Source organism: Octopus sinensis, linkage group LG2 (genome assembly GCF_006345805.1).
Source record: "Octopus sinensis linkage group LG2, ASM634580v1, whole genome shotgun sequence".
NCBI lineage: Eukaryota > Metazoa > Mollusca > Cephalopoda > Octopoda > Octopodidae > Octopus > Octopus sinensis.
The window spans coordinates 52,802,366-52,817,000 of NC_042998.1; the positions used below are offsets into that span (position 1 = coordinate 52,802,366).

General features: G+C 36.2%; 1 protein-coding gene across 2 annotated transcripts in view; it reads right to left on the bottom strand.

Moving 5' to 3' along the window:
- LOC115222291 (signaling mucin MSB2) overlaps positions 1 to 14,635 on the bottom strand; it is a 311,767-nt gene that overhangs the window by 189,726 nt on the left and 107,406 nt on the right. For both annotated transcript variants that reach the window (XM_036513302.1, XM_029792468.2), the window contains 2 exons: positions 7,915 to 8,037; positions 5,783 to 5,938 (listed from right to left, as the gene is read on the bottom strand). In XM_036513302.1, coding sequence (XP_036369195.1) covers positions 5,783 to 5,938; positions 7,915 to 8,037 — 279 coding nt within the window. The remainder of the gene's footprint in view (positions 1 to 5,782; positions 5,939 to 7,914; positions 8,038 to 14,635) is intronic.

Consider the following 14,635-nt stretch of genomic DNA (forward strand, 5'->3'; position numbering starts at 1 on the left):
TTGGGAGTTCAGTATTTTAAGGAATGTGGAACCACCTCTTAGCCACTATTATTCCGAGGTCTACTCTGACCTGGAGCAGTAATTACCTTTCAGGGTCCCAGCTATTGGTTAATTAACATATGAGTACATGTGAATACTAGATCTAGTGGACTCTGCAGCAGAAACATTCATAGTTTAACAGAGAGGAAAACAACTACAGCAATGTACTGTGGATTGCAGGGAGGATGATGAGGCAAATAAAACATATTTGTTATCTACTGCATCCAACTCCATCACCAGTCAATCTTGACTTGATCTTGCCAGTGGATTGAAGATGATCACACACCAGAGAGTGAGGTCATCTTCAACTTCAACAAAATCAAGGCACAAGTCATTAGTCATTCCTAAGGATGACCAGATGGTCCTCGTCACTCCAACAAATGAACATGATGTATGTATGTATGTATGTATGTATTAATAAAAAAATATTAAAACTGTATTCCCATGCAAATTCTTGAAAAGGAGAACAATAAACCTATGTAAAGCTACAGTGATAATATCATCATCATCATCATCATCATGGTATAACGTCTGCTTTCCATGCTAGCATGGATTGGATGATTTGACTGAGGTCTGGCGAACCAGATGGCTGCACCAGACTCTAATCTGATCTGGCAGAGTTTCTACAGCTGGATACCCTTTCTAACACCAACCACTCCGAGAGTGTAGTGGGTGCTTTTACGTACTACCGGCACGAGGGCCAGTTAGGTGGTACTGGCAATGGCCATGCTCAAATGGTGCTTTTTATGTGCCACCTGCGCAGGAGCCAGTCCAGCGGCACTGGCAACGACCTCGCTCAAATGTTTTTTTTACATGTGCCACCAGCACAAGTGCTAGTAAGGCAATGCAGGTAACGGCTAGTAAGGTGATGCAGGTAAATAAAAATATATAAAATTTAAAGGACTGAGCTAAAAAAATGAATCAAAGCATATATATTGCAATCAAATAGGCTTGGCTGTGTGGTAAGAAGCTTGCTTCTCAAACACATGGTTCTGGGTTCGGTCTCATTGCGTGGCATCTTGGATAAGTATCTTCCACACTACCGCTTGACTACAGGTATTGTTGTGTTTATATCCCTGTAACTTAGTGGTTCAACAAAAGAGACAGATAGAATAAGTAACAGCCTTATCAAAATATAAGTACAGGGATCAATTCATTCAAACTAAAATTTTTCAAAGTGGTGACCCAGCTTGGCCGTAGTCAAATGACTGAAACAAATAAAAGATGTGTGTGTGTGTTTGTGATGATTGAATGTTATTTCATTCTATTTAAATTACACATTATCACCCTTGCACCACATATCTATACTGAGGCTTTGTCATAATTTTGGTAAGGTAATACATTCTAGATTTCTTTAACAAATGTTTACAGACACATCTCCAATTCTATGATTTAGATATCACATCCAAACTGTAGAGCCCTTTGTATAAAGAACATGCTCCCTAGAATGCTTTTACTTGAAACTTAAAACATTTCAACTTTGTTTATAATAACATCTCATGTTTTGCTTTACATAAATGATGAAGATACTATAGAAACAAGTTTATTTCGGTTTAAATTCCTCTCCTGTGGTCCTGCTGGTCACGGAAATACATGTGCTTATATTATCACAAGCCATTATCTGTCAGAATCATAATCATGTCCAGGATTGAAGGATAAAAAGTAAGCAAAATTCACTGTGTGTTTATAAGTTTTAATGTATGTATGCAATATATATATACATATACATATATACACATATATATGAATCATTTTTGCTTGTTTGCTGAGTTCGGCACATGTACGTTTTTTGTGATATGTTAAGGTAGTTTAGAGACATTTGGCTTTATTTTTTCAGCATGTGGTTTGGCTTGTATAATTACTCGCTTGCCCTGAATATAAATATATATATATATATATATATATATATATATAGGCTCAGGCATGGCTGTGTGGTGAGAAGCTTGTTTCCCAACTACATGGATCTGGGTTCTGTCCCACTGTGTGGCACTTTAGGCTAGTGTCTTCTACTATAGCCTCAGGCTATAGTGGATTTGGTGGAGGAAAACTGAAAGAAGCCCTTCGTATATACATATATGTGTGTGTGTGTGTGTGTATTGCTATGTGTATGTATATCTGTCTGTGTTTGTCCTCCAACCACCACTTGACAACCGGTGTTGGCATGTTTTGCATCACCATAACTTAGCGGTTTGGCAAAAGAGACCAATAGAATAAGTACCAGGCTTTAAAAAAAATACTAAGTACTGGGGTTGATTTATATGATTAAAACAAATTTCAAGGCAGTGCCCCAGCATGGCCACAGTCTAATGACTGAAATAAGTAAAATAATAAAAGAATAGACAATACATATATCATTATCATTGTTTAACGTCTGTTTTTCATGCTGGCATGGGTTGGATGGTTTGACTGAGGTCCAGGAAGCCAGAGGCTGCACCAAGCACCAATCTGATCTGACAAGATTTCTACAGCTGTATGCCCTTCCTAATACCGACCACTCCAAGAGTGTAGTGGGTGCTTTTTATGTGCCACCAGCGCAGGAGCCAGTCATGCAGGCTTGGCATTGATCATGTTCAGATAGAGCTTTCTATGTTCCACTGGCACAGGAGCCAGTCATGGGGTATTGGCATCGGTCACATTTGAATGGTTCCTTTTATGTGCCACTGGAAGAGGAGCCAGTCAGGGGACAGCAGCATACAACTTAAAACTTTGAGGGGCTGTAAAATGAACCTAGCTCTTTACACTAGGTTGCATGGAGCTGGATTGAACTGTCATTAAATAATAGATTTAACACCTGCCTAAAGTGCTGAGTGCTACTTTCATTTGTTTGTCTACTTGCTTGTGTGTGTATCATCATACACACACACATTATCATGCTGGTATGAGTTGGATGGTTTGACATGGAGCTGTCCAGATCCCAATTGTATGTTTTGGCATGATTTCTATGGCTGCATGCCCTTCCTAATGCCAACCACTTAACAGAGTGTGCTGGGTGCTTTTAATGTGTCCCCTGCACAGGTGCGTTTACACAGCACTATGCTGCTACTGCATAAATTTGTTAAACCTGTTAACAAACTAGCTATCAACAAGCCATTAATGGGTAATGTATAGATATCTATACATATATATTGTTTTTTCTCTATGATTTGATAAGCAGTGCCATGTCTTTACAATTCTGTAAATAATGCCCTTATGCCCTCCGTCGTCAACCAGGAGAATTCATCTATGAAGCAATTGCCCCAGCTCCGCTTCAGGGTTGACAAAAACGATGTGGTGGACAACGAAAAACCTGGCTGATGACAGTCAAGGCTGATCTGGAATCCAACCTAGGCCCCCATGCCTACGGTGTTTGCTGCTGGAATGGGGGGGGGGAGTCGGAGATCCTGCGGTCATTAGCCTCAAATTACCAGGCCTGGTTGGCGTTTGTGAGAGATGCAGCATTGAGGATGAATGAAGCCAGCTCACCCTGGGTGAATGCTGTCTCAAGACAAGAAGAAGAAACAAAAACAATGATATTTTTATATGCTTAAAGCTTATGCAATGGGCTTCTTTAATCTTTGTCTACTGAATTCACTCACAAGCCTTTGATTGGCCCAAGTGTAAAGCAGATGACACTTGCTGAAGATATCACACAGTGGGACTGAACCCAGAACCATGTGGTTGGAAAATAATCTTCTTACCACACGGTCACACCGGCATCTTTATAGCTTATATATCTTGAAAATATTATTATTGAATGTTATCTAATATTACATTGCCTGTGTTATCTATTATCATCTTTACATGCATTTTGTCAAAGACAAGGAGAAGCAAATGATACCAAACTGTTATTTTAAATCACATTTGATTATTTTCATTTTGGAATAGATCAGCTTGATTCCTAGTTTGTAAACTGCTGTTTCAAATGTGCTTTTTGCCACGTCTCTGGGTTTGACATTCAAAATGATATTAATTGTGCTTACAGATGGATAATTAAAAGCTATAAATTCAATTAATTAAGAATGAAGAAAGATTAATTTATCTCCAAAATAAACCTGAAACATTATGGAATAAATTTATGTTCTGTTGTAAAATAGTGTAAGATTATATTGTAATTGTGTAAACTATTATATAATTGATCTTTACAAAGATTATTGTTCATTATAACATATTAAGGCAGTGAGCTGGCAGAAATGTTAGCAAGCCGGGCAGAATAAATAGTGGTATTTTGTCTGTCTTTACATTCTGAGTACAAATTTTGCCAAGGTTGACTTTGCTTTTCATCTTTTTCGGATTGATAAATTAAGTACCAGTAAAACACTGGGGTTGAAGTATTTGACTAGTCCCCTCCCCCAAAATTTCAGGCCTTGTGCAAGGACTATAACATATTAAGATATTTAAAAAAAAAATAACTTCATGAAACGTATAAGAAGTTAGAAATGTGAGACAAATTATTAATGTTACTTCAAAGTATAGTATGCTCTTCCTAATGCCAAGTATAGTATGCTCTTCATAATTTGTGGGAGGAGACTAGTTGATTACATCGACCATAGTGTTTCAGTGGTACTTAATTTATCAACCCTGAAAGGATGAAAGACAAAGTCAACCTCAGAGGAATTTGAACTCAAAAGTGAAGACGGACGAAATACTGTTAAGCATTTTGCCTGGCATGCTAACAATTCAGCCACCTCATAGCCTTCTTCTTCTTCTTGATTATGATGATGATGATGATGATCTTTTTACCTCACCATCACTTTGATGGTGTGCGCTGTTCTCTCACTCAACGATAACAATAGTATGACATGCGGTTCGGATTTTATATCCATGGTTAAAAAGAAGCTTGTTTTTCACAACAATTTAGCTTACTATCCACATTCTTTCCTTTCTTTCTTCCATTGCTCATCTTTACTTTACTCCTTCTAGTATTACAAACAACAATATTCTAGATTTACTTCCTTCACATTGCTCCCACTTAAAGAAACCAATTATATGTCTCATTGTTGTAATGCATATACACACACATGCATATCGATACACATTTACATACAGGCCAAGCTGTATCACATTTCCAAGAGGCAGTATTCAGTCCTTTATTTTTTACTAGTCTTCTTCCTTAAACGCTGCGCCTTTCCTTAACCCTGGTTCATCCATTTGAACTCAGTATTATTAATCTGCAATTTGAACTAAATTGTACTCTCTCTTACTTCCAAGTAACCCCCTCACATCCAGTAAGAACCCTTGTAGACATGGGTTTTGACTTTCATCTTTCCATTATAACCTCAAATATACAAAAAAAAAAAATGGCCCCCAAAAAGCCAACAAAAATAAGACTATTCCATGAAGGTAAAGAACAACAGTTAAATAGCTATATGTACACACACACAACACACACACACACACACACACACACACACACACATATATAAAATCAAAACAACAATAGCAAGGAAACAAACAAAAATACTTCTAGCATACATGAATTATGTATTTATTCTGATCAATGCCAAAATCAATAAAGCTAAGGGAAGACGATAGAATACAAAATGAGTAAGATGATAAGAATAATATTGTTAGGGATTGAAAACAGAGATGATATCAATAAATACACACATACACACAAACACACACACACAATATAGAAGGAGAATGAATGAATAACAAAAACCCATACAAAATAATCAAAATGAAAAATAGAAAAAAAAAAACATGGTGAATGTATAAACAAGGGAAGAAGATAAAATCTTGAAATAATGATCAAACAACATACGTGGTCAGCGGGCTCCATCCCTGCATTATAGAGGCCGCTGCTTGGACGTGACTGGGCCATTGTTCCAAGTGCAATTGAATCTAAGCTGCCCATTGACATTTTACGTGAAGGCATGTACATGTGCAGCTTCTGACAACGCCTGCGATGCACAATTATCTGAAATGATAGAAATTTTCTGTGAATGAGTATGGATGCATGAATGTTTCTTCTGAGTGTGTGTGTGTTTGTACATGAATGTATTACATACGTACATGGTTACATACATATATATATATATTTATACATACATATGGCAAGCTTCTCAGTTTCCATCTACCAGTCCTACTCATAAGATATTGGTCAGTTTGAGACCAAACAGTAGATACCTGGGGCCATGTCTATTGCCATGTGATTGCAAAGCAAATTTTGTAACAACACATAGCCATGCTTGCTCCTTCACACACACATTGATATATATGCATACACACACACACACACACATATATATATAAATGAATGCATATACATATACAAATACATACATACACATATATGTGTATTTGTTTATAAGTATGTAGATATTCACACACACACACATGGTTCCATATATATATATATATATATATATATATATATATTAGGGTGGTGCATAATTATAGTGGCTTTTTTTCAGCAAATTCTATTCAACAAAACCAATAACAGCATGTAACAAAAACATCTCTAAATGATTATTCTGGAGCATATTCACCATCTACTTCACTTACTGCTTCCCATTTGCTAGTTTTCTTCCTTAAACACTGTGCCTTTCCTTAATCCTGGTTCATGGTCAGACTTATTTAAAGATGTTTTTGTTAAATATTGTTTTTGTTTTTGTTGAATAAAATTTGTTGTAAAAAAGCTGCAATAATTATGCACCAACCCAACATATATATATACAAAATTGACAGATATAATGTTTGCTGAATTCCAAAGTTACAAGAGCATAAACAAACCAACACTGGTTGTCAAGTGTTAATGTGAGACAAAGAAAATCACACACACACACACAATACACATATATGATGGCCTTCTTTCAGTTTCTGTCTACCAAATTCACTCACAAGGCTTTGAGCAGTGTGGGGTTCCACTATCACTCAGATGTTTGTCATGCAACAAACAGAGCTCATATAGAAACCTACTATATAAGAAAAATAAATTTAAGAATTTCTGTGTGTTTTGGTGTATAAATAAATATTATAGTATACCTTTAATACAGACATAGTTATTTCATTTTGAAATCATGGAAACCTTTTTTATGACCCTGTATATATATATATATATCACCTTATACCTTTCCATACTGATATTTTCCTGAACTGCACTTCTACTCTTGTTCAGCACTTAGTACATTCACTTACAGCTCCATCTTTCACCATCTGTTATTCTACCACCTCACACTCAAGGAAAGCATCTACACTCTTTCCTTCTGTGATCCACTGTCTGTATCTTCAGTTATGCTCACTTTGTTGTACTTTGAGAGTTTGCTCTGGCACTCCATCACTACCTTCTTAACTTTTCTCACTCACCTCTATATATATAATAGTGGGGTAGCGATATATCTTCTCTATAACAAGACACCTGTGCCTTAATTTAGCCTTTTGATAGCTGACATAGAGCCACTTTCTCACTTTCCTTGCTCAAATATTTCCCATGTAGCAGTGGGATCATTTTCCTTTTCCTCTACCTGTTCTTTTTTTGCTTTGTATGTTACTTGGGAACCTCACTAGCGTCAGTGGCATGAAAAAAGCGCCCAGTACACTCTGTAAAGTGGCTGGCATTAGGAATGGGCATTCAGCTGTAAAACCTAAGCCAAAGCTGACATTGGAGGCTAACATGACCTTGTAACTCACCAGATACTGTCAAACTGCTCACCCTATGTCAAAATGGAAAGTGGAAGTTAAATGATGATGATGATAGGTATGTGTGTGTGTGTGTGTTTACTTGCCCAAGGTGTCATGCAGTGAGACTGAAGTAGGAAACCGTGTGGTTGGGAAGAAAACTTCTTACAACACAGCCCTGTCAGTGCCTATTTGTTGAAATTACATTTATACAAAAATGATGCAATTAATGTTTCAATATTAATAAGAAAAAAGTGAGAAAAACAATCTACATACCTGCAGTACAAGAAGAACAAGACATAACAGTCCTCCTATGGTGGTCAGTACAATTGCTATAGTAACAACTGTCTCCATGTTGGGGGCATCTGCATTCAATTGCTTCAATTTAACACTCTTTATCTGTAAAAAAAAGATATTCTTAAGTAATGAAAACTTTTAAAAAATGTTGCCAAAGACATTTCCAAAATGTAAATTCAAATTTCTAATCCCACCTCATATTATGAAGAAATGACTATCTCCTTTGTAATTGCTCTAGAGAAACAACATGTGTAAAAAATTTAGTTTTGCCAAAACTAATAATTCAAATAATAAAGTAAGAAAAATTCTGATATAGTATAGGAAGGCTGCATTTGTAAATGTGCATATATGCAAGTGGTAGAATTCCTGTATAATTAGTTATATTTATGAATGTACATAATATAATATACTTTGTACAGTACTATCAATTTAAGAAGTTTTATATGCTGGCAATCTGATTTTCTTGTTTGAATCTATCAAAGACTTTCAGAAATAAATTCCAAATCTGAAACAATGTTCTACTGTCCAAAGATCGTATCATACAATGTGTTGATAGTTTTGTGTTTGAGAGAAAAAAAGTTTTCATAGAGAGTGAGGTGATAGTACCAATGTTGACAACAAAAAGTTTCTCTTTTTGTACAAAAGGCAAACTACATGAAAGTACAAAGATGGATAAAAATTATGATGTTAAACTGTTGTAAGACAGATATAATGGATGCAGATTATCCATGTAGGCTGGTGGAAATGGAATGATGCAGAGCAGAATAAGCCATGAGAGGGGTTAAAAACTGTAGGCATCAGTTAATTATTTACATTATTTACATTTGACGGATATTTGTCCTCATCTTGTTTGTTGTTAACACAATGTTTTGGCTGATATACCCTCCAGCTTTCATCAGGTGTCTTGGGGAAATTTCGAACCTGGGTTCTCATTCCTAAGGTATTTTTCGATGTTATTATTATTATTATTATTATTATTCAGGTCACTGCTTGGAATCGAACTCGGAATTTTGAGGTTAGTAGCTCGCGCTCTTAACCACTATGCCATATGCCTGTGGCGTAGTGGTTAAGAGCGCGGGATACTAATCCCAAGATTCCGAGTTCGATTCCAGGCAGTGACCTGAATAGTTATAATAATAATAATAATAATAATAAAATAATAATAATAACAACACCAACAACAACATCGAAAAATATAAAGATATTTAAATCAAGAAATACTGTGGCCCATCAACAGCATAATTACCAGCATTATCACCAGCAATTAATGTGTGTCCCCAATACTGGCACGGGTGGATAGTGTGTGCGTTACAAATGAGATGACAAAGGGTTGAGAAAACAGATACTATGATGATGATGATGATGATGATGGTAATGATGATGATTGTCATCATCATCATCATCATCACCATCCTTTCATGTCCATTTTCCATGCTGGCATGGGTTGGACTGTTTGACCAGAGCTGGCAAACTAGAAAGTGGCACAAGGTTCCAGTCTGATTTTGCTAGGCTTCTTTGGTTAGATACCCTTTCCAACACCACCCACTTTACAGAGTGTTCTGGGTGCCTTTTATGTGACACCAGTACAAGTACTCTTAAGTGGCACCAACATGGGAGGTATTACATGGCACCATCATGGCTGCTTTTTAGATGGCACCAGCATAGGTGCTTTTTACATGGATTCTTGCAGGCCAATCCTCTTCAGCAGGGGGAAAAGCATTAACATTTCTGCTGTGCTGGACAGGTCTTCTTGAGTGCAGCAAGTCACCAGATATCCTGATCCTTTGTCATCTACGCCATAAGGTTCAGTGTCCTAGGATCACCCTTCAGATATATAGCAGATTATGTCATAACCTATGCAGGACAGAAATCGATAATGAGGATGATGATAATGATGATTGCTGACCTTAACTATTTCAACTTTAAATAACATTTATTGAGCATTCTTTTCAAATGTTTGTTCCATCTTTCGTTTAATAAAATATGCAGCAACAATGTTTGGTTTGAGGTGATATGTATTTGATTGAATGCCAGCCACCAGAGATAATTTCATATTTATTGTGTTTGAATATTGACAAGGGCTTTTTGATACAATAGAAAATACTATAACCTTCTGTTTAGTTCTAATCAATTGTTTATTCAGTATTACAAACTTATAAGTACAGTGGAGTAAACAGAAATGGTACAGCATTAGACTAGCATTGGACTTAATAGCTTATAGCATTTAATCTTATTTCCATGCAATATTATTACCAGTGGCAAGTTGAAACTCGTAAACAAGCCATTCAGTGTGTTTCGCCATGGAGAAAATTTCTCACAGTGAACTTGAACTTGCCACAAGCATATTTAAACTAGTAATAACAATGCAGTTATACACATCTCTGCTTAGTGCACCCACCTTGTAACTTATTTTTATGGCCAAAGTTCAATTCCTATCTCAAACAATTTTAGATCAATTTTACTTTTCATCCTTCTAGAGCTGATAAAACATACAAATATAAAACTATATGGATTAACTGTGCTTCATCTTCATCTGTTTTGCATGAAAGATTTTTTTGCTGCAGGTGAGGAGAAACCAGTGCCATTAACCGTTTAGCATTCAAACAGGTCATGCCAGGCCCAAATATTTTACTCATTTTGTCATATCTACCTTGCAGGTAGATATGATAGGCTTGAATCTAAAAATAAACAAGTGCATCATCAAAATGTTGAAGCTACAAGACATACCAGCCTCCCCTCTCCATGCCACCAGTGTTATCCAAAGGGAAGGCAAAAGCCAAGCTTGGCACCTGTGACGTTACAACTCATTTCCACAGCTGAGTGAACTGGAGCAATGTGAAATAAAGTGTCTTGCTCAAGAACACAATATGCAGCCCGGTCTGGGATTCAAACTCACAGCCCCACAATTGTAAGCTTGACGCTCTCACCACTGAGCCATGCTACTATTATGATTTACTATTTATTGTACTTTATTGATTTTTAGAATAAGGCTTTTTTTATAGTATACGTTTTTTATAGCATATGTTTTCTATATGGTGTGAATAACATATTTCTTTATTGAATTGTTTAATAGAGGTTTTTCTCTAAATTATATGCATATATATATATATATATATATATATATATATATATATATATATATATATAGTAGATTGATCTGCATAAAAAGGTCAACAAGAAGAGTACTCCCTCTAACGAGAGTCTGATATTAATGTATGCATTTCACTCCACACGTATTACATGCACTACTCATAGTTTCATGTACATGAAAAGTATGTTCATCAGGCACTGATTATTCGAAGTTTAAATAGAGAGCCAGGTGAGAGGCAATGCTAAAGCAAACCATATTTAATGGAAGATTCCACTACAGGTGAGCTACTTAAACTTCTTGGTTTCATAGAATAATCAGCGCCTGATGACAGTACTTGCATGTGGAACTATTAGTAGCACGTGAAATAAATGTGGAGTGAAGCGCATACATTAACATATATATATATATATGTATATATATATATATATATATATATATATATATATATATATATATTAGAGATGTATGAGAGATGTATGTATGCATCCCACCCAATATAATAAACCCCTCAATAAATGTTTATAAATTTAAATGTGCCTGTTCTGCCACATTCTTATTTTTTTTACACTTTTGGATAGATATAACATTTCAGAATGACAAACAAGTGTAGTAATGCAGAGGAGATATATGGCTACTCCAGTTGGAAAAGAGAGAGAGAGGGGTGAGAGAGAGAGGGAGGGTAAGAGAGAGAGAGAGAGAGAGAGAGAGAGAGAGAGAGAGAGAGAGCAGGAGAGAAATCTATTTTAATATTTGTAAATTGCTTGCTTTTCAGTGAATTAGAGCAATTGGCAAATTAACTAGTTTGTAAAGAGTTAAGCTTTTTCTGCAAAGTAAACAGATTGGAGTTTAGTCTACAGCTGTAATTTTAATTTACACATTTGATTGATGGAACTATCAAATCTAAATCTTCAGCATTCGATGATTTTAGGCTTGGCTCTTAGTGGAGATTAATAACTTGTGTCAGTATATGAGCAGACATTATACATATATGACAATCCAAGTCGATAATGATGGCCTAACTCCAAATAGTATAATCATGCTGTTTCATAGAGATACATTTTCAACAAGGTCAAATAGCCATCATCATCTTTGCATTTTGATATAAAGGACTTGTGCACCCATGTGCACACACACACACACACACGCATACACACACACACACACACACACACCTATTGTTTGACTTGTTTGTCCTTTGTCTGTAGCCATGCTGGAGCACTGCCTTGAAGGGTTTTAACTGAACAAATCAATCCTAAGACTTACGAAATATATATATTTCTCAAAGCCTCAAAGTCACTTTTGCTGAACCACAAAGTTATGGGGATGTAAACACACTGACACCAGTTATCGAATGGTGATGGGAAGGTGGATGACAAACACAGACACAAAAACACACACAAATATATATATGCATATATATATGATGGGCTTCTTTCAGTTTCCATCTACCAAATCCACTCGCAAGGCCCTGATCGGCCTGAGGCTATAGTAGAAAATACTTGCCCAAGTTTCTATGCAGTGGGACTGTACCCAGAACCATGTGGTTGGGAAGCAAACTTCTTACCACACAGCCACTCCTGGGCCAATATATATTCTTCCCAGAAGATATACACACATAAACAGAGATGTAAGCATTACTTTCACACACATATGCACATTCACATGGTTCTTTTCATTAGTGTCAGATGCAGCATGAAGTAAAAACTGTAAAGTCAAGAATTTTTTCTGGTTTTTTTTCTTCTTTCCATTATCTTTATTTTATTTTATTTATTTATTTATTTATTTATTTTTTTTGATATGCTGGTGAAATTTTAGAAGATGAAAGTTTCACACCAGGTCAATATCTTTAACTACAAAGTTCACACTCTGAGGGAGATAAATAAAATCTAAAAAAACAAAAAACATCAATCAATAAATATATAATATAAAATAAAAAGAAAACAATCTACCCCACATTCTCTTCCTTTGGCAAAACATGTTCTTTAGAAAGACATGTTCCACTGTATGCTTCAGTAAAACAAGATTTAAAAACAAATATGCACAATGTTAATTTCATGGTTCGAAGAATTCTCGTATAAACTTGAATAAACATTTTCACCAGCAATCCAGTATCTGAATTTGTACAACTATTTAACCAATTTTGGCACTAAAAACGAAAATAGAAATGTTAAATAAATAAATAAATAAATGTTAAATGAACTTGAAAATGCTAATAAGTTTATAATTTTTTTCAACTATTACCCTCATGAGCAGAGACGAGTATTTTTTTCTCCTTTCCTTTGCTGTTTACATCATCTATATGGTTTCGATTGGTTTGATAGCTGTTCATTATTAAGCGCAGTTGTTTTCATTATCATCATCATCATCATTATTTAATGCTCACTTTTTCCATGCTTGCATGGGCTGGACAAAGTATACTTGAGGCAGATTTGACAGCCAGATGCTCTTCCTGTCATTAACTCTCGCCTGTTTTTAAGCAAGGCAATATTTCCCCACATGGTCAAACATGTTCTTGCAGAATATCGGAAATGAATGACACTGCTTCTGTGACAGTGACATTGATTCATGATTATCATGTGATGTCAAGACAAGGAAACACACACATGCTCTCTCTTTCTCTCCCTCCCTCTCTCTCTCACACACACACACACACAAGTAATATGGTGATGAAAACTGGAAAAATAGAACTCAAACTATGAGTATATGTATATTTTCATTTTATTTATTTTAAACTCTCAGGCCTTGAGACACTCGATTGCTTCAGCTAAATATTAATATATATATATTTATATATATATTAATATTTAGCGGTGGCACCACCATCTCAGCAGTGGTGCCCCAACATGGCCGCAGCCTTCGGGCTAAAACATTTTTAAGGATTTAAGGATATATATATATGTTGGCACTCTGTTGCTTACGGTGACAAGGGTTCCAGTTGATCTAATCAGCAGAACAGCCTGCTCGTGAAATTAACGTGCAAGTGGCTGAGCACTCCACAGACACATGTACCCTTAATGCAGTTCTCAGGGATATTCAGCATGACACAGAGTGTGACAAGACTGGCCCATTGAATTACAGGCACAACAGAAACAGGAAGTAAGAGTGAGAGAAAGTTGTGGTGAAAGAGTACAGCAGGGTTCACCACTATCCCCTTCTGGAGCCTCGTGGAGCTTCTAGATGCTTTCACTCAATAAACACTCACAATGTCTGGTCTGGAAATTGAAACCGCGATCCTATGACATTGGGTCTACTACCCTAACCACTGGGCCATTGCGCCTAGACATTATATATATATATTCGAGGTGGTATCAAAAAGTTCCTGCACTATTTCTTGTAGCACACCAACAGATGGCAGCACATGATTGCATGTACATTGAGAGCTAGCGGTGACCTACATGAGGCAGTGTATCAAGTGGCATTGCTGTGTATACTTTGGAAGTTGGTGAAATTTGTGTTTTTGTGATCATGAATATGCTGTAGTCTGTAGTTTTTGTCATTGATAGGAAGTTGGAACAAAGAGCCAATGTGGAAAAAAAAAAGAAAAAACTTGGGGAGTCATCACCAGCGACAAGAGTTGAGCCTATGAGTATGGCCCTGAGATGAAGCAGG